The sequence below is a fragment of the Siniperca chuatsi genome, linkage group LG2 (genome assembly GCF_020085105.1).
Source record: "Siniperca chuatsi isolate FFG_IHB_CAS linkage group LG2, ASM2008510v1, whole genome shotgun sequence".
Taxonomy (NCBI): Eukaryota; Metazoa; Chordata; class Actinopteri; order Centrarchiformes; family Sinipercidae; genus Siniperca; species Siniperca chuatsi.
Genome location: NC_058043.1, coordinates 23,248,558 through 23,274,857, shown reverse-complemented (window position 1 = coordinate 23,274,857; position 26,300 = coordinate 23,248,558). Strand labels below are relative to the sequence as shown.

General features: G+C 39.9%; 1 protein-coding gene and 1 pseudogene across 10 annotated transcripts in view; both read left to right on the top strand.

Annotated features, from left to right (window-relative positions):
* Positions 1-849: 849 nt before the first annotated feature.
* On the top strand, positions 850-5,423 carry LOC122869010 (annotated as a pseudogene).
* A 3,454-nt stretch (positions 5,424-8,877) lies between these two features.
* Positions 8,878-26,300, top strand: part of cita (citron rho-interacting serine/threonine kinase a) — a 39,414-nt gene continuing 21,991 nt past the window's right edge. For 7 of the 10 annotated variants that reach the window (XM_044181479.1, XM_044181452.1, XM_044181499.1 and 4 more), the window contains exons 1-14: positions 8,889-9,419; positions 9,533-9,674; positions 10,158-10,333; positions 10,904-11,005; positions 13,514-13,656; positions 14,051-14,144; positions 14,224-14,430; positions 14,649-14,802; positions 15,767-15,956; positions 22,196-22,301; positions 23,598-23,741; positions 23,927-24,046; positions 25,592-25,762; positions 26,167-26,220. In XM_044181479.1, the coding sequence (XP_044037414.1) occupies positions 9,318-9,419; positions 9,533-9,674; positions 10,158-10,333; positions 10,904-11,005; positions 13,514-13,656; positions 14,051-14,144; positions 14,224-14,430; positions 14,649-14,802; positions 15,767-15,956; positions 22,196-22,301; positions 23,598-23,741; positions 23,927-24,046; positions 25,592-25,762; positions 26,167-26,220 (1,905 nt within the window). In that variant the 5' untranslated portion in view covers positions 8,889-9,317. Of the gene's footprint in view, positions 9,420-9,532; positions 9,675-10,157; positions 10,334-10,903; positions 11,006-13,513; positions 13,657-14,050; positions 14,145-14,223; positions 14,431-14,648; positions 14,803-15,766; positions 15,957-22,195; positions 22,302-23,597; positions 23,742-23,926; positions 24,047-25,591; positions 25,763-26,166; positions 26,221-26,300 lie in introns of all 10 variants that reach the window. The other 3 variants (XM_044181435.1, XM_044181488.1, XM_044181416.1) reach the window with 2 other exon arrangements.

The following is a 26,300-nucleotide window of genomic DNA, read 5'->3' as shown; positions in this document are numbered from 1 at the left end:
AGGCAGATCTGGGTAAGAGGCGAATTCGGACGCGTCCATCACGCTTGCACCGTCCATGTTTGGGTCCGACGGAAAGCCCAGACTGGAGGACCCGTGACTCCACAGGTTATTACTTCATCCATAATGTTATCTAATCTACATGGAGGGCTGGTGCTCAGTGTTTTTTTAAATTTCACAATAAACAAGCAATGTCTCCATCAAATACATCCACTCCTGGCGAAAAGCAGGCAGGAAATGTTGACTTACTGCATGTTCTGACTGATCTGTTAACTCGTATGTTTTTAGATAAAAAGGAGGCATCTTCTAAACAACAGGAGTCAGACTCTGAGGAGGAGCAGCCTAAACCGAAGATAGTCTGTTCTCCACCTCCCACTTCTCAGAGAGTCCCCATGTTCCCTGGTTTGAGCCCTGCAGCCTTAATTGTAAGTTCTCTAGAGAACTTAAGTACATATATGTTTTCCATTTTTTATATTATTTAACACGATGTAAATGGCTGGCATTTGAATTGAGTAAAGCATACTTAATTTGCTTCCCAAGGCTCAGTTAAAAAAGAGAACAGGTGGAGGAGAAACTGGAGGAGGCGAGGAAAAGGAAGAAGACAAGGGAAGAGGAGAGAAGGAAAGTCAAAATGAGGAAGTGGCACCATCTCCCTCACAACTGTCCCGCTCTCCTCGCTCTGCCGCTCATCTTGCGGGGGCTGCACGAGTGCTGCCACCCTTAGGCGGCACGGACGGAGGGTGAGAAAAGAGCATGACAGCACAGAAATGATGAGAATTTTTTTTTTTTTTTAAATTGGTATGCGTTTAAATTATGACACTCCTCTGAACTGTGATTCTGTGTGTCATTCAGTGCCGTCTCCTCTCCCGCTTGGCTGAAAGAGCTGAAGTCTAAGAAGCGTCTGAGTCAGTATGACAGCGAGACTTAGCCAGACACAGGTGAGTAATATGGATGAGGTGATAAGTGAAATGCAGATTCTTTGCTACATAATAAAATTAATAGAAAAGAAGAGTTCTGTTGTTGCCTTGTGATAGACTTAGGGGGCCAAGCACCTACTCTTATTGTAGGCTTTCTTTCTCTTGTTCGTATTTATATATTTTTTAACATTGTAGAATCAGTGCACATCAGTCAAAGGTTCAACTCACATTTTTTGCATTTTTGTAGCGCCTAATACTTTTTCATGTATCAACATACCTCTTTTTTATTTCTTTTTTTTCTCAATTGAGTTTGTCAAATACAAATTTTAGCTTCTTCTCATACAAAGATGGTGGTCACCATATATAAATATCTTTCGCATGACTTTCCTATTTAGCAGCAGATGTGATACTGGTATTTATAATAAACACATAAGAGCTTTCATAACCCGTGAATTGCTTGTGATTTGTAGAGCATCACAGGACTTAACAGGATCAGCCATAGAGGAGCACTGAGCATGAAAGTTTTGACATTTTTGACATTTGGCTTATACTCTGAATTAAGGTAGGAGTGAAGGTATTATTTAAGAGGACTAATTTGCTTGTGAGTCATAATGTAAGACAGTTTAATAGGCTTGCGATAATAGAAAGTGAATAGTTTAAACTTTCTGGCAATGCTGTCGGGAACACTAAACTGACAGCAAAGACAAAAACAGGAAGTGGGCCACATCTCTGCAAAGCTTTCTTGTCATGATCAAAATTGCGCAGTGGGTAAAGACATCTTCCTTGTACCTGAATGCAGTTTCCTCTTCTTGATGCTCTTTTACTTGCCTGCGGAATTGCTGCTTGCAGCTATATTTTGCTCTTTATAGTTAAAAGACATGTAGAAAAGGACATGTCGATGTAACAGGGTTATGGGTTTGAGTGCCACTTGGGCCACCCATGCTAAAAATGAATGCACTCCTGGTAGTGTAGAGTACTTACAGATAAACCCAGCCAACCAATGATATGTGATAAATGTTGAATGTGTTACATAAAGTCAATGCCTCCTGTAGTACTCCTGATGTGGAAACTTCTTCCTGAACTTTTCTTTCTTTCGTTTCCCTTTAGCAGACACTGTGTCGTTGCTGTTCAGCAAGAATCAAACCATCTCAGCTGCCGCTGCTGCCGCTGCTGCTGCTGCCGCTGCTGCTGCTGCTGCTGCTGACACAGACCTTGCCATGATTGCTCCATTTTGCACTTTGAGTGCCTTATTTTGGACCTTTACTGAGATATGCAGGAGGGGAAATCAGGCTTTTGATAAACATGCTTTTCCATCTTGTAAATAAAAAATGGTGCCAAGGCTATGTGCCAAGACTGTGATGTGTTGATACCGAGTACATGTTTTATCTACTGTTGTACAGGGGCTCAATGGATACCCCAGTGTAATCTAGAGCAAAGCCATGGACTCTTATTGTTTGAATGTGTAAGTCCATATACTGACAGGGACTGATGACACTAGGCCTTGAGCAGGGTATCTACCTTCACACACAAACACATATATACAGAAAATACTGAATATAAATAATGGATTGAAACTTGTGTGTATTTAGTTTAAATTGTACAAAAGCCTTTTACATTATCTTTCCAATAACAGAGCATCCCAAGTAAATCTTTAAGCACTTTAAGAAAAATAATAAGAAATCACAGCCCGTATAGTACATCTAAGCAATAGAATAATCAAGAACTTTCCTGTAGTAACATGGTCAAGGGAATTATTTTTTTTGTTACACCATGAATGTCTGTCTTTAAAGTAAGGTTCCACAAAACTAGGAGGAAATGTTGGGTATGCTGTAACAATCAGGAAGTGTGTTTTGTAAAATCTTAAACTCAAAAGAAAAATGTATTCATCTGCTGTAGATTCTTGTATGTGCCTTTTTAAGGTTAAAGAATTGCTGTCATCAATGCTGTAATCATTTATGATCAACATACTGCATGATAAGAGGAAATTGAGGGAATTTTATTAAAACATTTTCTATGAAATGCAACCGAGGGTGTGTTTTTGATGGGAAACTTGCACTCCATAGTGCAAAAGGTAGTGGAGCATGAAGAACCTCATGCCTACAGGTCAGTTTTAAGACACAACTTATATATTTATAACATAGTCTCATTCATGTTCTATAAGCAACCATGTTGGATGCAGCTTTTTGGACGCAGGATGAAGAGAAAGGTAAAGAAACAGGTAGAAGACAGGAAATTGGAGAGCAAGATAGCTGGGTGGGGCCAATACTGCTGAGTGTGACTGATCTCTGTTCATTCTCTTGGCAGGCAGTCAGTGCGTGTGCCCACTGTAGGATCATGGTCAGGGTGGCAGCATGGGCAGAGCTGGGCAGCATTTGCCAGTGTGCCAGGGACAGAGGGGCAAGCCTATTGAGAAGCAGTGTGATGGACACAATGGGTGCGACAGACTTGCTGCATCAACAGGCTTTTTGCTGCTGTGGCCAGAAATAAACCATAAATACGCCCACTGGCCTCCACCGACCGCTCGCCAGGCCTCCACACCCACACACACCCTCACACTGAGACAGACAGAAAAGAGAGAGAAAAGAAAGAGGAAATACGGAGAGCGTGGCTTGTACGTGGTGCAGTGAAGCACAAGCCATCCAGGTAAAAAAAAAAAAAATGAAGATCATCCCTCTCTCCGACAGGCCTTTCTCTTTTCCTCTCTCCCTGTCCCCTCTTCTATATGCATCCAAATTTGCTTCTTAAGTAGCATTTTGTGTGTGCACTATTAATGTGTTATTCATCCAACTGACACCGCTAGGATTGGAGTGGAATAAACAAGTGTGGAAATGTCTTGCTGATTGATATATTAGATTTGTGAACAACAAAATTAACAGTCCTGATAAAAAGGAGACAGTAATTTTTTGTCCTACCTGTGACCATGTTTTAAAGTTTAAGAATGTTTTTGTTTAACCTAAGAGTAAAAATCTATCTAATGCCGCCACTTATAGCACTAAACTATGTAATTGCTGTGCTTTGTAGAGGGAAAATGACAGAACAGCAGGGAAACCCCGACCAACTGCCTGCAGAGAAGGGCCAAGGAGGGGCTGGAGCCACATATAAGGTACCGAATTGAACAAGAACTTTGCCGGTGACTTCACACATTATATACACAAATGAATGTATGTGTTGAAATTAAAAGTCCGAAATACCATCAATTGGGACTTTGCTGATGGTGGAGATCACACATCATCCAACTCTCCAACTGTCTTGCAGTTGGCGGTTTTTGAGTTTGAGAACTTCCGTGGAAACAAGGTGGAGTTGTCTGGTGAATGTAAAGACGTGTTGGAGAAGACACAGAGAGTTGGCTCAGTCATTGTGGAGTCGGGACCGTGAGTAATCCACTTCCCCTTAATCAAGTCTCATCAAGTTTTTACTACATCTGCATCCTGTTTTCTCTTTGTATCCCTTGCTTAGGATTAATGTGTGCATTTATTTGTAATGCATTTTCTCTATATCGTCAGATGGGTGGGGTTCGAGCGTCCAGGTTTTGCAGGAGAACAGTTTGTGCTGGAGAAAGGAGAGTATCCTCGGTGGAGCACCTGGACCAACTGCCAGACTAGCTACAGCCTGAGCTCATTCAGGCCTCTGAAAGTGGTCAGTATTATCAGTGTAATATAAGCAGATGTAGCTTCCCGTCAAACATGCTCAAACCTGTTGTTTTTCTCTCCAGGACAGTGCAGATCATAAGCTGCACCTGTTTGAGAATGCAGGCTTTGAAGGTAGAAAGATGGAGATTGTTGATGATGACGTCCCCAGTCTGTGGGCTCATGGTTTCCAGGACCGTGTGGCCAGTGCCAAGGCTATCAATGGAACGTAAGCTGTAACCTTTAATATTGTTTATAGTGGATGTAATTGTTTTGTTTTTAAAGAGAATTTAATGAATGTGCATTTTTTATGCGTATGTTGTTATATTATGTAACCCTGTGCACTGTCCCAGAAATGTTTTTCACTACTATTTCTCTTCCCTCTGAAGGTGGGTGGGATACATGTATCCAGGCTACAGAGGGCGCCAGTATGTGTTTGAGCTTGGAGATTTCAAGCACTGGAACGATTGGGGAGCCACTGCACCTCAGATCCAGTCCGTCCGACGTGTGCGGGACATGCAGTGGCACAAGAGAGGGTGCTATATTGCCCCGGACCCTTCCCCTGCCCCTGCCCCTGCCCCTGCCCCAGCCCCCGACCCAGCCCCGCCCCGACCCTGCCCCTACACCTCCCAAACCCAATCCTAACCCTACTCCCAACCCCAAAACCCAAACTCAACCCGAACCTTAATACCACACCTCCAGCACCTCCTACACCAACTGGGGCAGGCTAAAGGCAGCTGGCCTGACCCCAGTCTCTCCACTACGCCCCTGTTAGTCTAGAATATCTGACCATGCAATTTTGGAGAATATGGAACTGACAATAATGAAACATGCAAATCTGTTGGAAATAAAGGTTTTGGCCCTGATTTTGGTTATCTGCAAATTATTGCATGTTATTTATTATGCATAACTAAAACTAGGGAGGTGTTTTATGGAGAGTATTATAATGACTGCATGAGGCTAATAAGGAGCAAGAGTGATTTTAGACTGGGAACAGCAGCATTTAAAAGACTGTGGTGATTATGGTATGGCTAAAGGGGCATTCCACCAGTTTTACACATAAAAGTCAGTTTGAGGACAAAAAATATTGGGGGGGGGGGCTGACTCTTATATTTAATTTTATTTAAAAAGCCAGAGCCTCCCTGGCCTTATTTATCTACCTACCCCTAAATATGAATTAGATCCGATGATGTTGTAGCCTGATAGAACAGAAAATACCCAAGGAATTTATCGCAAAGCTTCCTAAAATAACACTGATGTTTGAAACAACAAATCTCATTAGCCATGAAGACTGCATACCCTAACAGCATAACGGGAATCCTGCTCATCAGTTTCAGACATCTCCCGCATCATGGGGGTCGCAGGATCAGCACCTTGAACAGTGATCACGACACACATTGTGCAGAAGGTTATAAAAGACCACCTGTAAAGCAGGAGTACACTTGACTGTAAACTGTGGCACAATCTACGGATTGTCTTCAACCTGAACGTTTTTTGACATCAGTGAAGTTTTCAGTTCATCGTAGCTTCATGATCCAGAAGCCTCTGGGCAGACAGACAGATTGCAGATACAGTGGGCCTGTATAATTTTGAAAATCTCCAACTATTTGAAATCAGCTCTTTTTTTGATTTCCACAAGTCTGTTGAATTTCATTGTGCGTTAGAAAAGGTGAAATAGTTTTATATTAATGTGTGTGTGCAAATTTTGGGATAAATTAAATTTAAAATGGATTCGCGTTAACAGTACTGACAGGGGGCATTTCCCACATAGCATCATCAGATATGGGACACTTCAAATTGCACAAATCCATTCGCCACATTTGAGTATTTCAGTAGTTAACTGAACTAATGTTGTCTAATTAGTTCAAAGTTGTCTTATGAAAATGTAAAACCAACTGAATTAACTGAATCTGTTGAAACAAGTTCAATAAACTTGAGATATTAAGTTGAATCAACAACTGTCACATGCTACAGCCAGTTTTGCTTTCCTTTCACATATTCTCAGTTTGAAGAGGCAGTTATTTGATTAACTTATAACTGCAGCTGCTCCTGTTAAGTTAATTTGTACCAGAGTTTGTCCAAATATAGCATGTGAACTACTACACTTGACCATGGAAAATTGAAAGTGTAAGGGGCTCGGATTCAATACTAACCTTCATAATGGTTAACATCGTTTTCATTATTATGAAAAGAAACAACCCTGACTTATCTTAACATAGACAGACACAAACACTAATTATACATTATGTTGCCGTATATCAAGTGTAGCCCACACAATGTCAATTTCATGTAAATCGAATGTTTGTCACATGTGGCTTACTTCCTGTTGTCTGTAGGTAGCGCTATTACTATGATTATGAATGTCACATGACTGAGAGTGGTCCATCAATAACCATATAAAGTTTGAGGCTGATCAGTTATTCCCACTTCCTGTCTGGCATGGCTTCATGAGTTATGGCGACCACGTTTGACACATCAACAGATGTTGTTGTAGTGTAGATTACACAATGTACATTTCATGTAAATCAAATGTTTGTAACATAATGGCTTGCTTCCTGTTGCCAGTAGATAACGCTATGACTATGACTCAATGCTGACGTGTAGAAATCTTCAGGCCTGGACTCATATCAAACATGTCAAGTTGTTGTATATTGGACAATGTACAGTCAAGCTAAAACAACTTCCTGTTTCATGGCGAAACATGCAAATTGTCCGCCTCACCAGGGCAACACTGTTCCATGAAAATGAGTTGAATGAACTCAGTGCAGTAAATTCATTCAACTCAACATTTTAAGTCAAAAGACTTGAAGTTAGAAGAGCTCATGTTTATAAGTTCTGAAGTGGTCTGGATATAAAAACTAGAAATGTGAAGTTGAATCAACTTGAAATGAATAAAACTTTTATATTTACGTTATGTTAATGAGAAAAGATCAGTTGAAGCAACTGTACAGGTTAGTGAAAAATGATACTAGAGACATTCAATCAGTAATAGGCCTAACTAATGAGATCTGCATGTATTTTAAAATTGTATTGATAACGTTTAAATCACTAAATGGCCTTGCTCCAATTTATATCAAGGATTTATTGACTCCCCATGTGTCCCCCAGACTGTGGATCAGAGATCAGACAGGAATTATACAGCTACTTATCTTAGCTGTATCACAGTGTATTATATTTTGATTTGCTTAGTACTTCTATTCATGTGTGCACTGACGTGATAGTGAGCAGCTGTAACGAAAGAGTTTCCCTCAGGGATCAATAAAGTATTTCTGATTCTGATTAGCGTCTTTTAAATCCCTTCTTACTTATTTTTATAGAAAAGCGTTTGTGAATATTTAATATGGTATATTGCCGGGTTTTATCATTCCATATCCTTGCCATTTCACATTTTTTAAACAGTATTTTATCCCCCTGTGTTTTGTGATCGTTTTGTTTTTTGTTTATTATTATTATTATTATTATTATTATTATTGTTATTATTATTGTGTTTTTCAGAACGGACATTAGCTACCTGTTTGATGCACCTATTTGATCTCTTATTTATATAATAAATCTTGCAAGGGAAGGCTGAACTAAAATTGACTTAAGGAGTAAGCCCCCCCTCATACAGTCCCTTACTTGCCATGAGGAGTATTACTCAGCCTGTGAAAAAGTTGCATGTCTTCTGTGGCACTGGAGGAGCTTTTTCAAGTCTGAGAAAACAACAGCTTGGGCTTGGAGACAACACATTTATAACAAAAAGGATGTGTTACAGGGGCATGGTTTTTTGAAAGACATGGGTATTTACAATGCAGAGAGGGTCAAACAAAATGATGCCATTGGTTGCATCACGGAAAATGTAGGATGAAAGGACAAAAAGTGAAGGTTTCTTAGCCTCTGTTGCTTTGATTTTGACCACTCTTTTTTTAATGTGAGTCCACCAACTCTATGTAAGTGCAAAACGCTTTTAAAATTAACAACGAACAATAACAACAACAACAACAGGCCTACCAACAAATAGGCCTGTTTCATAGGCTACAATATAAAATTGGTTAGACATGGTATTTTAGATCAGCAGCAGCTGTATCTGTCTAATGAAAAATCTTCTTCAACGTTGATATTACTCTCCAATTCTAATTAGTGTAAACACAGTTAATATTATGTGCATGCATTTTTTTCCGTTTATGTTTTTTCAAAGAACAGAAATTGCTTCCACAGAAGAAGCTTTCATGAGCGTCTGTCCTTGAGGTGAACAACAGGGACAGCGCATATCGCTGAAACATCAGTCATTGGTTTAAAATAATAGCTGGACCCGCCCAGAAAAATCCAGTCATCCAATCAAACGCCACCTTCATTCAGCAGGCTTGAGAGGTAGGCGGCGAACGCGCAAAATTTGAAAGTTCACCGGAAACAACGTTGACCGAGAGGAAAACAGTGTGCTCCGTAGCATGTCAATGTTTCTGTGTATATTAAAAACTAAGTTATAACTACCTGCATGGCAGTCTGGTGAGTAATCTCATACCGTACTGTGTTGTCTCCGTAAATATAACTGAAGGACACTCATGCGTGTCGCATTAACGCTTTTCTTTGTTAGGGAAGTTAGCAAACGCTGGCCAACGTTAACTTAGCATGCTAAAGGGGCGCATTGTTGACACAGTTTTTCCTTGGGGTTTCTATAACCTCATATTACCGTCGTAGATGTCATTAATCCGTTAACGCGTTACATATAAGTACACATTTCCTTTCACTTCGACCTAGTGTGTCATTCGACACACAGCTTATGCGTTGTTAAGAAGACATGTTGAAGTTCAAATACGTGAGTCAGGGAAACCTGAAAACGCTGCCGTCCTCTGCGGACCCCATCACCAGCCGCAGCTCGCGGCTCAACCAGGTGTTTCAGGTAAAGTAATGTAGTAGTGATGCCATTAACTGTACTTATGCACTGTCTCAAACACTTTGTACAGTTTCAAACCAGCCGCAGTAGCTGACTTCCTCTTCCCGTGTTGTCTCCAGGGACGAGTCAGCCTGTGTGGGCAGCAGGGAGGACGCACTTTAGGTCGGGAAGAGTTTCTGGAGGCTCTGCTGCTACTGTACCAAGAGTGCGCCTCCCCAGAGCTTATGAAGATACATCATGTGGCCAACTTTGTCAATAAGTGTAAGCATACATTTTACACATGTGTAGGATTTCTTTGTTTGTTGTTTATCTATCCAGTAGTTTTCCAACCCCATTAGTTGATGCAGTCTGCATTGTATCAGTTGATGTAATTGGTTCAGCTTTTAAGACATACCTATTTACTATTTTTTAGTTGTTGTTTTGCTGTTGTTTTTCAAGACCATGATACTTTTCTTCTATTTCTAGTTCACAGTATAAAGTGATCATCATCCTAAGAAGAGAAAACTAGAATTCAGATTCCACAATTAGCAAGTATAGGCCATAAAAACAATATTGATATATTTTCAATACCAGCCAGCCTTTATTTAATACCAATAATATGGGCATGTAACTGTGTATCTCTAATAGAATAAGATCTTGTATTTGTGGTATGTTTACAATTTTACGTATTAAAAGTTGTTTCACTTAATTTCTTAGAAACAATGGGTGGTAAACCTCTGTGTTTGTGTGCGTCTTGTGAAACAGTTTCTGAAGTGGTATCAGAGCTGCGGGCCCTGCAGCCTTGGCTTCATGACTTTGAAGTGCGTGCAGTGGTGGGTCGTGGTCGCTTTGCCGAAGTCCAAGTAGTCCGGGAGAAGGCCACTGGGGATGTTTGTGCACTGAAGGTCATGGACAAGACAGTTTTACGCACACAAGAAAATGTAAGCTTCATTATGGTCGTTTCCCTCTACTTTTTCTTTTCTTTTCTTTTCTTTTCTTTTTTTTTTTTTTTTTACACTAATCATTTGGCTTTACCACATAATAGGCCTATTATACAGATTTTTATATGTCACGGTAGGAAAAACACAGGTGAAAGTAATAAATTGTAGCTGCTTTAGTGTCAGGGTCCTGGTATTGTGCATGCTGGCTCACACTGTCATGGTTTACTGGGACACATAGCCATTGTCAATGTTATTAGGACCACTGGAGGGTGCTGGAGGGTTGAGTACAGCAAAACAAAATCTGGGGACATTATTTCACAGCTGTGCTCTCTGGCATGTGACTAATAGAACAGATCTCAGTCAGAATAATACATGCGCTGCTAAAATTACATTTACAATCTTAGATTTTAAGATTACATTTAAACCTCACTGAAGCCATAAAGATAACTTTTCAGTGTTCACATGAGTTTATATGGCTGATGCACTACTCACAATAACAATTTGTGCAGCATTTGTGCTGTTGCATTTATTTAATGTATATATGCTGATACCTTTTTTAATTCTTCTCAGGTGGTTTTTCATGAAGAGGAGCGGAGGATACTGTCTCTGAACAGCAGTCCCTGGATCCCGCAGCTTCTCTACGCCTTCCAGGATAAAGAACATGTCTACCTGGTGAGACTGCAGGGTTTTTTTTCCTGATCTTTATGATGGACTATTTCACAGAACATTCTCCTTCTCAGAAGAATGTTTTAAGGGTCTTTTGTAAACTGCTATAGGCCAAAAGGGGAAAAATGAGATAATAAACATGCCAAGCAAATAGCACACACTTGGTGGATGTAATATACATTTTAATACCTAGGGTCATAGTACAGGCCTTTATATTGTAGTATAGGTCTGGAGGTAGTCTTTTAAAACCAGGGTAGGTAATGTATTTCAGAAGCATTTTTATTAATTATATTTGTTGAAATTCTCTTTACATCCTGGCAGCAATCAATAAATCAAATGCTCTTTTGGGGGGGATCTGGTATCTGTGGCTGTCGCAGACCTGTAATAAGTCTACATGCGTGCACTCTGCCCGTGCACTCATTGCACATAGAAATGTGTTTTGCGGGAGTGGCTTTGTAGGGAGGCCTGAAGGGAGGGGGTGGGGTTTTTTTTGGTTGGATACTTTCAAAATCTAACTGTCTCTTAATAGTTTATCCAACGTTGTCTACCCTAGCTTTAACTGAAGTATACTAACTGAAAAAACTTGATGTCACTGTGGTCCCTAGCTCAGCTGTTGTTTAAAAGAGACTAAACTGAACCAGATGGGGGTGCAGTGGTCCCCATTCCACTGAAATGTTTTGTTGTGGTTTAAGATTTTTTGTTGTAGAAGATTAAATTAATATCCATGATATTATTTTTTAGCTTGTGGATTTTTACACAGAGAGTAACATATTATAAAGGCAGTTGTTTTCAATGTCAACTTTTGTTTGAGTTCTTGTTGTATTCACTCAAAATCTTTAATCACTTTTATTTAACTGAAACCTGTGTAGGAACAGTGGCATAGAACAATCCATTGAACTGGTGGTGACTTTTAAAGAAATATTATTTGGTATGTTCGTTATATTGGTTGATAGTTACTATAGAGATAGAGATATAAACAGTGTACAAGACAGCTGTATTGGAAGGTGTTTTCATTTTCTTTCACAGCTGTGGTTTCCAGAACGTGACTAACAGAACAGTTGGATCAGTCACAAGTTAGTTAGCCTTTTTCAAAAGTGAAAAAAAAAAAAAAATAACCTTCCAGCAACATCAATGTTTTGTTGTGTTATCTTGTTGCATGTAGCTTGCAGGCTAGCCACCAGTACAGCCAAGCGTCACCAGGGTTTTGTTCAGATTAACAACATTTTCAATGCTGGCAATGTAGACAGTCTTTGTTCTGAGCTGTTTTTGCTCAAATTGTGATTTAGTAGCTAACTGCAACTAAAATCACAATGTCCCATTCCAGAAACTACTACTGCGAAAGCCGGCTGAGCTAACTGTTTCGCCTAGCTTCCTGTGTTTCAACTATAGGTAAAACACATCCATCTCTGTACTTAATGTGGATATTTACAATAAATAGATGATTCTCATTTGATTCTGGTTGAGGAGGTAACCGGGCGTATTTCCTAAAATGTTAATGTCCCTCTAATAGTCTAATCTTCTGCCGTGAAGCACAGTGTCAATTTTCTCCTCACAGAGAACGTCAATATCATCGTAATCATCGTGAGGGCTGTTAACCTCACAAAGAATCTATATTTTCTCTGATAACCTGTTAGACAGGCGTAGGGTGTGCGAAAAAGCATTTCCAGCAAGCCTTATACTGTGTCCTGCCCTTTGGTTTTCTTTCACTCACCCTCTCCTTATACTTCCCTTCATGCCCCCTGCATGTATGTCTCCATTCTTCCTCCTCCTCTCTTTTCACTCCCCCTCTGTCTCACCCTGCTCCCTAACTGAGCATGGAGGAAAATACAAAGCATCCATCTTTATCCTTGTATCAGAGAGGCACCCAGTCTCCCTGTTGCTAGGTAACACTGGAGAATGCTCCCGTTCATTCAGATTCACCGACCATTCATTCGCCTGTTATGGCTGTATGGCTGCCACCATATAGCTCAAATCAGCCTGACCACTGCCTTTCATCTCAAGATGCATGCGGCAGAAAAGAGTCAAACTTGAGTCAAACATGACCGTGGTTGATTTGTGTTTCCAAACTTTAAAGGTGCTTAATGAGGTATCTTTTTTAAAATTTTATTTTTGTGGCATGTTACTTTGACTGTAAACATGTCTTTAGCCCGTGATCACAGATACACAAGGCTATTGCAGTTATTGTTAGGGTTTTTTAGCTATTGAAGACCAATCATTTGACTGCAGTACCACAGATAAATCTGCAATAGTATCTGTTGTTATATAACTGAATCTATAATGAGGAGAACCACCCTAAGCTTAAGCTGAATAGAGCTTTGATGTAAGCTCAAACACATGCTTGTTGCTTTGTTTTTCTTTCTAGATATAGACCTATTTAAAGGCAGTCATAAATGTTTCAACAGCATGTGATACCTGTTCATTTTAATCACATTCAAACACACATTCATTCAAATTCCAAGTGCTGGCCATAGTTTTATACTGGCAATTTCTGACTGCATACAAATGTGTCTCCAGGCGATGGAGTACTTGCCAGGCGGCGACCTGATGTCCCTGCTAAACCGATACGAGGATCAGTTTGATGAGTCCATGGCTCAGTTCTATTTGGCTGAGCTGGTAGAGGCCATTCATGCTGTCCACCAGCTGGGCTATGTCCACAGGTAAGACACCAACTACTGAATCCAAACTCTCAATGATGAAGTTGATTGACTTTTCAAGCTTTTGAGGGATAACATAATTAAGGAAGTAGGGCCAGAGATCCTAAGTTGGTACTTGTACTCTTACATCCTCACTAAATATCATTCTTGTTTTGCTTTTTGTTTTCACTTGGAAGGCCAAATGCTCATAATTCAGGAAAACATTAACTGGACATGAGAAATGTAGCACTGTAATTTAACCTAGAGCACTGAATGTGATGTTATGTAATACAAAAACTTTGCTGGAGTTTACAAATGCATTCCATTATCATAAGAGCGGCAGACATATTACAGTACTCAGGCAACAAACAGCTCTGTAAAAGCAGTATCAAATCCCTTCTAAACTATCCACTTGCAGAGATGTCAAACCGGAAAACGTTCTCATCGATCGGATTGGTCACATTAAGCTGGCAGACTTTGGATCAGCTGCCAGGCTGACTGCTAACAAAACAGTAAGTAGATTACAGAGTTTGCTCTATGTATTAACTTCAGTGACAGTGACATCATCGTGTTTTATGAATGTGTTTCTAGGTTTCAGCTCCCACAGTCCCAGTTGGAACCCAGGACTTCCTCTCCCCAGAGGTCCTTGCAGCCATGAATGGGGGCTCTCACAGCACCTACGGGGTTGATTGTGACTGGTGGTCCCTTGGGGTCATAGCCTATGAGATGATCTATGCCAGGTCGCCTTTTTCTGGTGGCACTTCTACCAAGACAATCCACAACATCCTCAACTTTCAGGTAAATGGACTGTCATCTCGATTTGTACTGATGCTGTCACTGGTTGTATCTGATCTGTAATAGTCTGTAATTTATAATTCCAGATAAAGGAAGAAATAAACGGTCTTCGCACCATTCCCACTATACTCTATGAAAATATGCAATCTGATTTATCTGAAGTAATATCTGTATTAGTCTGCATTATATAATGAATACATGCCCATGTTGTTTGCCCCCAGCGCTGCCTTAAGTTTCCGGAGGAGCCGCGGGCCAGTAAGCACTTTGTAGACCTTTTGCAAAGATTGCTTTGTGAAGCCAAAGAGCGACTGGGTTTCCAGGGACTCCGCTGTCACTCTTTCTTCTCCAGTGTAGACTGGAACAACTTAAGACAAGGTGAGGAGATTCCTCTCCCTTGAGACTCTGTTCTTCTGTCTCTCCAGTGAAAACACTCAATTTGGCTTCAAATGACACAGTGTCGCTGTAATCACGTTGCTGGAATGATGATATACGACTAGATGTCAAATATTAATGTTGTTTATAATATACATAAGTGTACTGTGTGTGTGGTTGCACACAGACAACAAACAGCAATTGCGTTGCCAGTGGTGTTGTCGGTAGTAAAATAATGAGATTCTGTGTGCCGTTGGCAGTAGGCCAGCTCTTTCCTGAGGAGAATGGAAGGGAGGCAGAGACGAGAAGCGAGGCAGACAGTGTAAAGATCTGCAACTCATCTGCTTCTCAACAGACGCAGCACGAATCTTTTACGCTAGCGACACCAGACACGCTCTCTGTGGCGGAAATACATGTGCGTTTGTTGTACGTCATTGTTGCCATCAAATCTGAGACTGCACTGAATGACAACATTTTCACCTGGTCAGCTGTGGGGAAACACACCCAGAACATTCACATTAATGGTCATTTTCAGTGAAGCATGGTCACATTAAAGAACCGATTGATTGTCTTTGAGTAATAAATATCAAATACAATATAAAAAAGAGAATCTCATACTTTTGTATTAAAAATACATATAATTGGACACAGATAGAGCTTTATGCCTCAGCTTTGGCTCCAGCTGATTAGCTTGCTCTGCTGCAGTGAGGGAGAGTGAGAGAGCATGTGCATATGAGAGAGAGCGAAGGAGGGAGGGAGGGACACAGAGGCAGCATGTGCATCAACGCGCGACTTACCGCACTCTAGGCTCCCACCGCTCTGCTCCGTTCCTCCTCCCTTCCTTTCTCTCCCCTTTCTCCTTGTTGTGTTTTTTTTCCCCAATTTTTTTTTTTTACTACTTTGTTCGTCGCTGCTTCCTCTCTTCCTTGCCCTCTCTTACTTCCTCCTCTCATCCTTTCTCCTGCAGTTCTCCCGCCTTTTGTTCCTGCGTTGCACTCTGAAGATGACACCTCTAATTTTGAGGAGCCGGAGCAGGCAGCCCCCCGGCCAGCCTCAGCAGCCCAGCGAGGAGCTCTGCCAACGGGCTTCCAGGGCCAGGATCTGCCCTTTCTAGGCTGGTTCTTCAGCAGAGCGTTGACAGCATTGGCCAAAACTGAGTAAGTGCTACCTCTTTACTAGGCATTGTTTAGCTTTTTTTCAAAGACGACCCCTCTTTTTCCTGTAGCCAACGCAAAGACCTCCTGCATACACCTCTCTAACATACCTTTGTTGGTTAAAGACCCCATGCTACCATTGGCTGTTGTTCTGTCATTAGACTCCTCATTACCACGGCAACAAATGCCAGGTAGCCTTGTTTCAGGTGACCTAGAGTGGTGCCCTGGTCAGTTGGTATTGTGCCCCTGTCATTAGTGTTGTGCCTGTTGGGGCCAAGATGGGTTTGGCCGTATGCTGTGTCAGACAAGGAACGAGGGAGGGGAGGGATCTCCCTGTTCTCTGGCACTCTCTTCTTCTGATTCCTGATTTTGTGCTTTGGGATCACACATAGTTGATCCGATGCATAGATAGATCAAATGAATGGACCAGAGGATGTGAGCTGGTGTTATCTTGCCATCGGCACTGATTGGTATGCGGCTTAGTGTGTCAATGAGGTTTGCTGAGAGGTGGAACCCCAGACATAGGCACACTCCCACCCTCGCTGCTGTTATTGTGCTTTCTCTGTTACTGTGCAGCATAATGGGCTCCTGACTTTCGTAGCATGGGGTTTGGGACTGTATTTATCCCTAATGGTGTTTGGCTTCTTAACCTCTGATAATAATGCAAGAGGATGGGTTTCATTTCTGTAGCCCCGTGGCAGTGCTCTAGTAGGTTAATGGTCCTGGAGACTGCGGATCATGATAGCAGCAGCAACAGAAAGGGAAGAAAAAGCGTTAACAGATTAGACAGGGAGAAGGTTGAGAGCTCAGACTGGGGGAGAGAATCTATTTCTATGGTTACTACTGTGATGTTTTGTTGGTTTTTTTCCCCCGTCCCCACCCCCATCTTTACCCGTCTCATCCTCTTTTTTTCTCTCTCTTCTAATGTCTCTGTCCCTTGCTGTAACATCATCAGTCATCTGCTCATGTTTTTTAACTGGAGCCAGTCATTTTCTTTGCTGCATTTGATTAAGAGGAGCTCAGAGCTCATAGAATGTGTCAAAATTGTTGGTGGGTGCATGCATATGCGTGTACACATTCTTCCTTACAATGCCAAAAAGGAAAGAGAACTGAATGAACACAGAGCCAGGCATAATGAATTCCTAATGATGTGTTTTGGGGGTTCCTGCTATTCTTTTTATTTATTTATTTATTTATTTTTTCCCCATTCTGTGTGAACTTGTCTGTCTGACTCCTCATTAGTAAAACCCGACAACAAAATCCTCTTAACAGCTTGCCTCAAATTTATAAGAAGCTATCTGTGGTTTAGTCAGTGTCAGAAAATCATCTTTGCAAGGTGGCTTGAATGTAGGCTCATAACTTGCATGCTACTGGAGAAACTGAGCGACTGTCAGTCGCAAAATGTATTTATTTCAGGCCCCATTCCAACCTTGGGGAAAGGAATTGAATCCTTTAGCGGACTCCTTGCCCCAAACACATAACTGACATCGCCATGCCTCACCCATGGGATAAAGTTTATTGACAATTTTAATATCTCTTGGAATTGTAAAGACAGCTTTAAACCTGATGGGGTTCATCCAAACATCACTGGCTCCAGACTATGGCGTGCCATACCAAGACAAGAATGCATATCTCTCCCCTCTCACCTGACCCTCTGCTCCACATCACCAAAGAGGATGTTTCTGTCCCAGTCAGGGATCCAACGCCCCTCCTTCCCCCTCCACCACATTCACCAATCAAGGAGTTATATAAAGCTGCCACGCTGAAACTCAGTCAAATTGATGAACTATTAAACAACAATAGCCACAGACATCATCACTCAGGTGTCTATCAGAAATGAGACAGACCTCATGCTGCTTCCTTCAACATACTGGTGAACGTAAACAGCCAGTGGCATGGTCAAACTCATTGTAGTAATCCTCACTTTGTCAATGTTCAGCCACAACCAGTCTCCTTTCCTGTCACAGAATCCTTACGGCTGAAATGAGCTGTTTTTAATGTCAGATCATTGGCTAACAAATCCTTCTTCATCAATGATCTGATAATTGAAAGGAATTTCCATTTAACGTTTTTAGTTGAGACCTGGCTAAACAGCACCACTGATGTAGCAACACTGATAGAGGCCTGTCCTCAGTCAGTCAGATAAAACAGGAAAGGAGGAGGGATTCTCTACACAGTTTGTGTGTAATGACATTGACCTGGGTGAATTTACATAATTTGAATATCTTGCTCTTGAACTCAAAGCAGACCTATTAGTGCTCATCATTACATTATATCAGCCACCAAGATATTCATCGCTGTTTCTGCAGGAATTCTCAGAGCTGATCTCACTTTGTATCACTAGATATGATAGATTAATCCTGAATGGAGACCTGAATATTCATACCAACAAAAAGAATGACTCCCAAGCTGTGGAGCTTATGAATTTACTGGACATGTTTGAACTTACCCAACATGCAAATGAAGCCACTCATCAGCATGGTAACATTCTAAACGTGTAATAACAACAGGGTTAAACATTGACTATGTTTCAGTATTTGAATTACCTATTTCTGACCATTACTGTGTGTTTTTTGATGCCAACCTAATCTTGACTAAGACTAAAAGGGAATTTTTGGTTCAAAAAAGATTCCTGGATGGCAAGGCTGAAGCAAAGTTCTCTAATATTATGAGGTAATTTGAGTCAAACAGCTATGACTGCTGTTTAAATGACACCTTGTCATCTGCTTTAAATACTGCTGCTCCACTAAAGGTTAAAAAGAGATCGATTGACAGAATCTCTCCTTGGTTAAACAAAAACTGTGTTAATGAGATTAAGAGAATCTGTTGAGCAGCTGAAAGAAGATGGAGGAAAACTAGGTTCACAGTTCACTGTAATATATACAAAGAAGCCATGACTGTCTATAACAAAGCAATACATCTGGCAAGAAAGGATTACTTTCCCAAAATTATTACAGAGAATGGTGGGAAACTCTAGAACATTATTCTCCACTATTGACCAGCTACTCAACACTGCCCCTACCTGGATCAGGGAAGCCAGCTGGCTAAATATTTTAAAAAGAAAGCTTAAAACGTATCTCTTCACTTCAGCCTTTAACTAGATTTTCCTGCATTTATGCAATGCTGCTTTTAAAATGCTGTATTTTACTAGATTTTATGTATTCTATTTTTTTACTTTATTTTTTTTTTATTATTATTTTGTGGGTTTTATTTCCCATCTTATGTTATGCATTCCTCATTTTTTTACTTTACAGTAAGTATGGCATTCTATCATTCCATGTCTATTTTATGTATTCTATTCTCATCTTATTTTTACTTTAATTTACATTAACAATGGCATTCTATCCTTGTTTTTATGTTCATTCTGTTGTTTTTTTGTGTGAACCACTGGGTGCATGTATTTTCTTTGTTGTAAAGCACTTTGAGCTGCATTTCTTGTATGAAAGGTGCTAGACAATTGAAGTTTATTATTATAAATTTCTGTCTTTTCGTTTCCTCAAAAATCTGCCTTTTTGAGGTAATATAGGACAATATTTTTTACAACTTGTGAGTATACCTTTGGTCATTCTGTCTGGTCAGTCATCTACCACTTTGGTCAAGAGAAGGATATCTTGACAACTACTGACCAGATTGCCATGAATGGATACTGCCAGATGGCCGTGGTATGGATATTCATAGTCCCCAGAGAATGATTTCTAATAATTAAGGTGACCAACTGACTTTTCATCTGGTGCCATCATCTGGTCAAAATGTCTCCTTTGACGTGATATCTCAGCATTGAAGGGCCCAATTTTCAAGGAATCAGCTGAGGACGTTCATGGTCTTTGGAGGATGATTCCTTTTGTTTTAACGACCCTCTGTCCTCTAGTGCCACCATCAAGCCAAAATCTCCACTTGGACACAAGAAAATAAATCCAAATGGCCAAATTGTTGTGTAAATTGCTGAGCCCATTTATGCTCCACAGCAGATTAAACCTTTTTAATTTATAACAACCCACAGCCTTTCTTCTACCGCCACCCAAAAGACAAGACTGGTACAACTTATCAATAGCAAATTTGTTCATATGTTGTTCTTTTTAGTTATTTCTTTCAAATAATTTTTTTAATCTGAGTTTTCCATTGTTCTCTTTAGACTATTTAGATTAAAATCAAAACAATTGTTCATTTACTACGAATAATTTGCACACATTGCGTGAAATGTCAGTCAACATTATGTTGCTCAGCAAAAAGCATAATAAGGAAACATTTCAACAATATGTTTCAGTCACCTGTGACATATAAGATGTTAAATTAAAATGGCCTGTATTAGAGGTAACTATGGACTAAAACAAGCAATTTGTTGAAGTGTACTAATCAACTCCATTTACACCACTGTGGTCCACATTGTTTGCATGAATGTACAGTATGAATGGAGGTGTTTATTTGGTTAGTGGTTTCTTCAAAATGTTTTTGTGTGTGTGTGCAAAGCCTTTAACTTGCATACTTTCCCTGAGTCCCTGTCTCTCTTTGATTCTCTTCAGTAATGCAGTCTGCACTGGCTACTCATTTATTTTCCCTCCACAGTACAGAGACATGATAACTACCATATTCCTCAGCTAGGAAAAGAGTGGCCTGACATTTTCTCTCTTGTAAAAGCATGTAGGGTATTTTCTAATTTGCCTACATGATGTTTAGAACAGTAAAATATTACCCATGCTTCCTTCAAAACATTATTGATATTCACTCCAATTTTCAATTGAAAGCATACATAACAAGATGTGGGGGGAAACAGTAGAAGGTGGTGAGGGAGAAATCCATCCATCCTCCGTACAGACTCATTCTCTATACATACTCAGTCAAAATTCACCACGTCTTTTAAGAAAGACACAGATAAATGGAAAAGACATGCAACTCAATGCGGAAATAATCATATTATCTGTACAGTAGCCTCCCAAAACTGTTCAACTAGGCACTGGAGAACGTAATGAATTTTGATGTCTAACATCAATTTTTAATTTGCAACAGATTCATCTAGCTGGAACGCCTCTTCAGTTAATCTAGATTCCTGTGAAAAAGACTGGTTGGGGTGTTTCTGTTTTTGTTAGTGATATGAGCCAAATGTGTGTATGCGTGTGTGTTTCTGTATACTCTCTCTTTACATATATAATGTACTGTGTTTGTGTGTGTGTGTTTAAGGGGGATGTTTCTCGATGCAGAGGCGAAGGGAGCAGTGCTTGCTTTTGTGATTATTTTTAACACTGTGACTCAGTCTGAGTCAACTTTTATTAAAGATCCCTCTGCAGTATTTGTGAATTCATTCATACAGAGCCATTCATTTATTTAGAAGACTTTGCCTTTTCTCTGGCCAAGAGAAGGGTAAAAATTGACTTTGTGCTCTAAATTATTCCCAAAGACTGGAAACAAAATAGCACATCACCTTACATAAACAAGAAAAAAAAAAAGAAAAATTAGTGCATCAGCCTCACTACATAGCTCTGTGTAGAGCAACCCCAAGCAAAAGCATAGCCCAAATTCTCCTGTCACATTATTTTCATTCAGGCAAACAGCAAATATTCCCAGGTCTACATGGCTGTTTTTTTCATGCAGTCTGTTTTGTCCTGAATGAACCACAATAAATAAAATATACTCAGCTTTCTAACTTCAAAAATGCTCTGTTGAATGTTATTCTAATTGTTGTCAGTAGCCTTATTGTTATGACATTGTTATGATATTATTCAGAGTACTTTTCTTAAAAATAAAACTGTAATCAATACATATTTTTATGCTCTTAGTGTCAGTTGCTCATTTATGATGTGTGGGTGTTGTGTCTGTATTTCAGCCAGCTTAATTACAGCTACGATATTGTCAAGGCTTGCCTTTTTTTTTTTTTTTTTTTACATGATGTGGCTCTATGTCATGATATGAGACTTTCACTTGGCCTCTTTTTGGTTAGCTGATATGATTTGAGAATTTGTGATATTTTGAATATTCTCCACCGTCTTAGGCAATATATTTTGAAAAACTGCATTCATATATGCTCAATCTTAATTTGTTTGAATTTGGTAACTGACCTCTCCAGACAGTCTTAGTATAGTGACAAGTTCTTCAAAGAAATCAATTAGGTATCCCACTTGTAATACACACAACATGTGCACAATGTTTATTTTGTTTGTCATGTTTTAAGTGCTACGCAGATAAGGCATGTAGTATTTGTGTTTGGCATAAGTAGCACTAAAGAACATCTATATATGTGTTATCCTCAGGTCAGTGTCCGCAGGCCTCAACTCTCCTGCTAAGACCAACTCCATGGAAAAGAAACTGCACCTTAAAAGCAAAGAATTACAAGAAACTCAAGACAAATGTCACAAGGTGAGGGTGCACTTTTAGCCCTTTTTTAAAATTTGTTTCAGTATTTCATCACTCTTGTTATTCTTATTTTCAAATGCAAGAGCAGCGCCATCAAGCAAGCCAGAGATGAATGGAGTAAGACCACTGATGGCTGACTGGAAACTGTAAAATTGTATTTCCATATTGTAGAATTTTGTTTTGAGCAAAAAATGATTCCATCATGGGTTTTATTACCAGACGTCCTGTGTTTATTCTGGCTGACTGATTTAACACAGATCAAGCAGGCTTCTGGTGCTGCTGTAAGAAGCCAAGTTAATCTTGTTGTGTGTACAAAATTAAAACTACATTTTCTTGAAGCATTCTGGGTTGGTCAAATATTTCAGGGTTGATACCATTTGTATCACAGATTTGGTGCAAAATGTAACAATTTTGACTTCTTGAAAATTGATTTTAAAATGGTCAAAAATCCCTCTAAAATACCACATTAAGACACCAAGACCTTGAGGAACACCATAGAAAAATCCATACTGTGATTTGGTACCAAAAACTTTTGACATTTGGAGATTTCTGTTAAGAGTTGCATTTTTCAACGATTGGATGGAGAATACTTCTGTTCTCGAAATTGCTCAGAAATCCCCTTATTGTCAGTATACCTATATAAGGAAACCATACATCCTCTGAATGCCCTAGGTCTCTAGTTTGTGGTTGTAAAGTATCCTTTTATACAATGAGGTCAAGTTTAAAAAAAAGTTTAAAGGTCAAGTTTAAAAAAAAAAATGGTCTGAACTACAATGAAGTGGCTACTATAGGGACTAACATCATTACACATGAATACAATTGGGCTCATTGAAAAAGAGTCTCAACTTTCCGGTCATACCCAATTTATGCAATTCCAATACTGTTTAGGGATCTTAGTATGCAGAAATATTTGAATACACCACTTTTAGAATATGTGAAAATAACACATTTATACTGCATACAAAACACTGCATGGTTTTTGCCCAAAACTGCATGGGAAGCGTAAAGTGGGCTTGTCTGTAAAGGGGAGACTCATGGGTACTCATAGAACATGCATGGTTGGTACCAACTAACCTTAGTTTATCTAGTTTCATATGATATCAGTATCTTCACTCTTAGCTTAAAAACTGAGCCCGTTACAGCCTTTGAAAGACAGTAATGTCGGCCGAGGACATAGGCGTCCTAGTGGAATTTAAGAGGTTAAGGCCCTCAAATGTAACACAAACCATTGTAAGTTGTCGACCTTCAGTAAAGTTGCAATGAACCTTGGAATTATGCTGTTTTCTCTGGTGGATTCAGATGGAGCAGGAGATCTCCAGGTTTCAGCGTAAAATGACTGACCTGGAGTCAGTACTCCACCAGAAGGATGTGGAGCTGAAGGCGTCCGAGACTCAGAGGAGCATTCTGGAGCAAGACCTTGCCACCTACATTACTGAGTGCAGTGTGAGTCATAATAACAACTGTGTGTGTGCAGAATTTAAAGAAATGTTTAAACAAACTAATGTTCTTACACAAGTTTGTATTTTTCCACATATTGGTGAAATTCTTGCTTGTTGCTGTCAACACCTCAAAAATCAGTATTGATTTGAACAGCAACCTTGAGTTTGTGTGCACACATGTGTTTGCAGAGCCTAAAGCGAAGCTTGGAGGAGGCACGTGTGGAGGTCTCCAGAGAGGATGACAAGGCCATGCAGCTGCTGCATGACATCCGCGAACAGAGCAACAAGCTGCAGGAAATTAAAGAGCAAGTATGTAAATCTTCTCATTCAAATAATCCTCTGTCTCCTCCTTCTCATCATGATAATGATGTGGTGTATTTGGAGATTTTTTATAAGCACTTCAAGGAATTTATACTAAAATATGTATAGTGAAATGGGGAAAATGCCTTCATACTGCATCCACAACCCCATCGTCTTATTTGAGACGTCCTACTTTCCACAGTGTCGTTTTTATACTATCATAGCTGATAAAGGAATAAAAGCAGTGAGATTAAACTCTTCTCAGTGCGTCCCTGTTACACTGGCAGGGCTTTCCCTCTGAGGACTTCCTTGTCCTCAAAACTCACAAAGGTCATCCCTTGCAGATGGCATCCCTGCAAGGTACAAAAGTGCAGAAGACTTTGATCATTACACAAGAGATTCGCCCACCCTCCTCCCAGTGGAATTACACGCAGCATTTACATTTTTTTTAATGAACATTTATGATTCGAATCACGAATTAGTTGAACTCGGAAAGTTTTACAGACAAAAACACTCACCGGCATGAATGAAATCTGGTCTGTGACAGACAAGACATATCATCCCTCATGATTGAGAAATCAAAGAGTGAAGAGTTTGCCAACATGAGTGTAACATGTTGTCTCTGCAAAGATTTTTATAGACTTAAGCAGTTATTTTTCCTTTTACTAGTAGTCTCTGTAGTGCAAATGTGCCAACTACAGCTTTAAAGTGGTAATCCTCAAGTTGTTATCTTTGATTTTGACACGTTTGGTGATAAATGGAGTGCAGTGCACAAACTATAGAACACAAACTATAGAAACTGCAGTGCACTGCACAATGAAACAGTGTCAGCCGATCTGTGAAGTATATCCTTGACTGTATAGCATTGGCAGCAATTGTTGCCTGTGCTAAGAGCACAGTTCCTTTGTTCAGGCTGTGCCAAACAAACACCTGCTGTTGTTGTATCTTGTCAAAACGTACACATAAAAACCTGCTGGTTGTTTTTTTGTTTTTTTAACAGGAAAAATCTAAATACAAAACTAAATGTATTTAAGAAAAACACACTGCATATACCAGATTCTTGAAAGTTGGTATATGTTGAAACACTGCTGAGTACAATCATGTAACACAGTGTATCACAATGAATATTGAAAATGTCATGAGTTGTACAATCTTGTTTTCTTATATCCTCAAAAAATATTTTCGAACTAAGCAGTTTTCCTTTACTGAGAAAGGAAAAAAACCTAATCTTCTCACTTAGATGACAACAGTGACTTGTCTCCAGCTTGTACAGAAAAAGTGTGATCACAGCCTGAAGTCCTTGGGCAGGTTTCAAAATATAAATTATAGGGATGTTGCAATGTAATCAGCAGTTCAGTTCAACACACAACATTGTGTTATATAAGGGACATAAAGTGCTATATAAGAGATATATACTGTAAGATGTTCATAGTGATGGTGAACTTGACTAAACTTGATGAAACTTGACCTCACATGTTGAATGAATATACAGTCGGTGTTTGGAGGGCAGTTTTTCCCCTATTGATGACCACTGTGTGCTGTCTATGGACTCAGGAGTACCATGCACAGCTGGAGGAGATGCAGGTGACCATCAGGCAGCTGGAGGAGGACCTGTCAGCTGCCCGACGCCGCAGTGACCTCTACGAAGCTGAACTTAGAGACTCCAGGCAAACAAGTGAGGAACTCAAAAGAAAAGCTGTGGAATACCAGCAGAGAATCCAGAAGGTATGTTTGCACCAGAGATGCTTATAGGTCATGTAATGCAAATTAAAATAATAGTATCAGGCCGAGGATTAAATGTTTGTGCCTGAAACATAGTATTGCTGGTTGTCTTACCAGCAATCCTGGCAAAATATTCCCTAAATAGATGGTGACAAATATTACTCAAATGTTTGGGAAACAAATCTAAAGTACAAATTATTTAGTTTGTTTCTCAGACTCTACTGATGGCTTAGAACAGCTGTAGGAGACCCCAGAGCAGATCCAGGGCGCTGGAGGAACCTAGAGGAAGTTTATGGGAAAAGTGCTGCCTGGTCTGCTTTGCTTGCCCTTTTGCCTCTGCAGCCGCTAGAGAGCCGGTGGGTTCTTCTTTATTGATCAGTCTCTACTATATGCCAATTATTTTTCAGGCTAAAGAGCAGGGCAAAGCCGAAGTGGAGGAGCTTCTCTCCAAACTAGAGAAGGTAATAAACTGATTGATCTACATGCTTAGACTTGTAGTTTACCCTAAAGTTTCTTTACCGAGTTCACTGTGCTTTGTTTT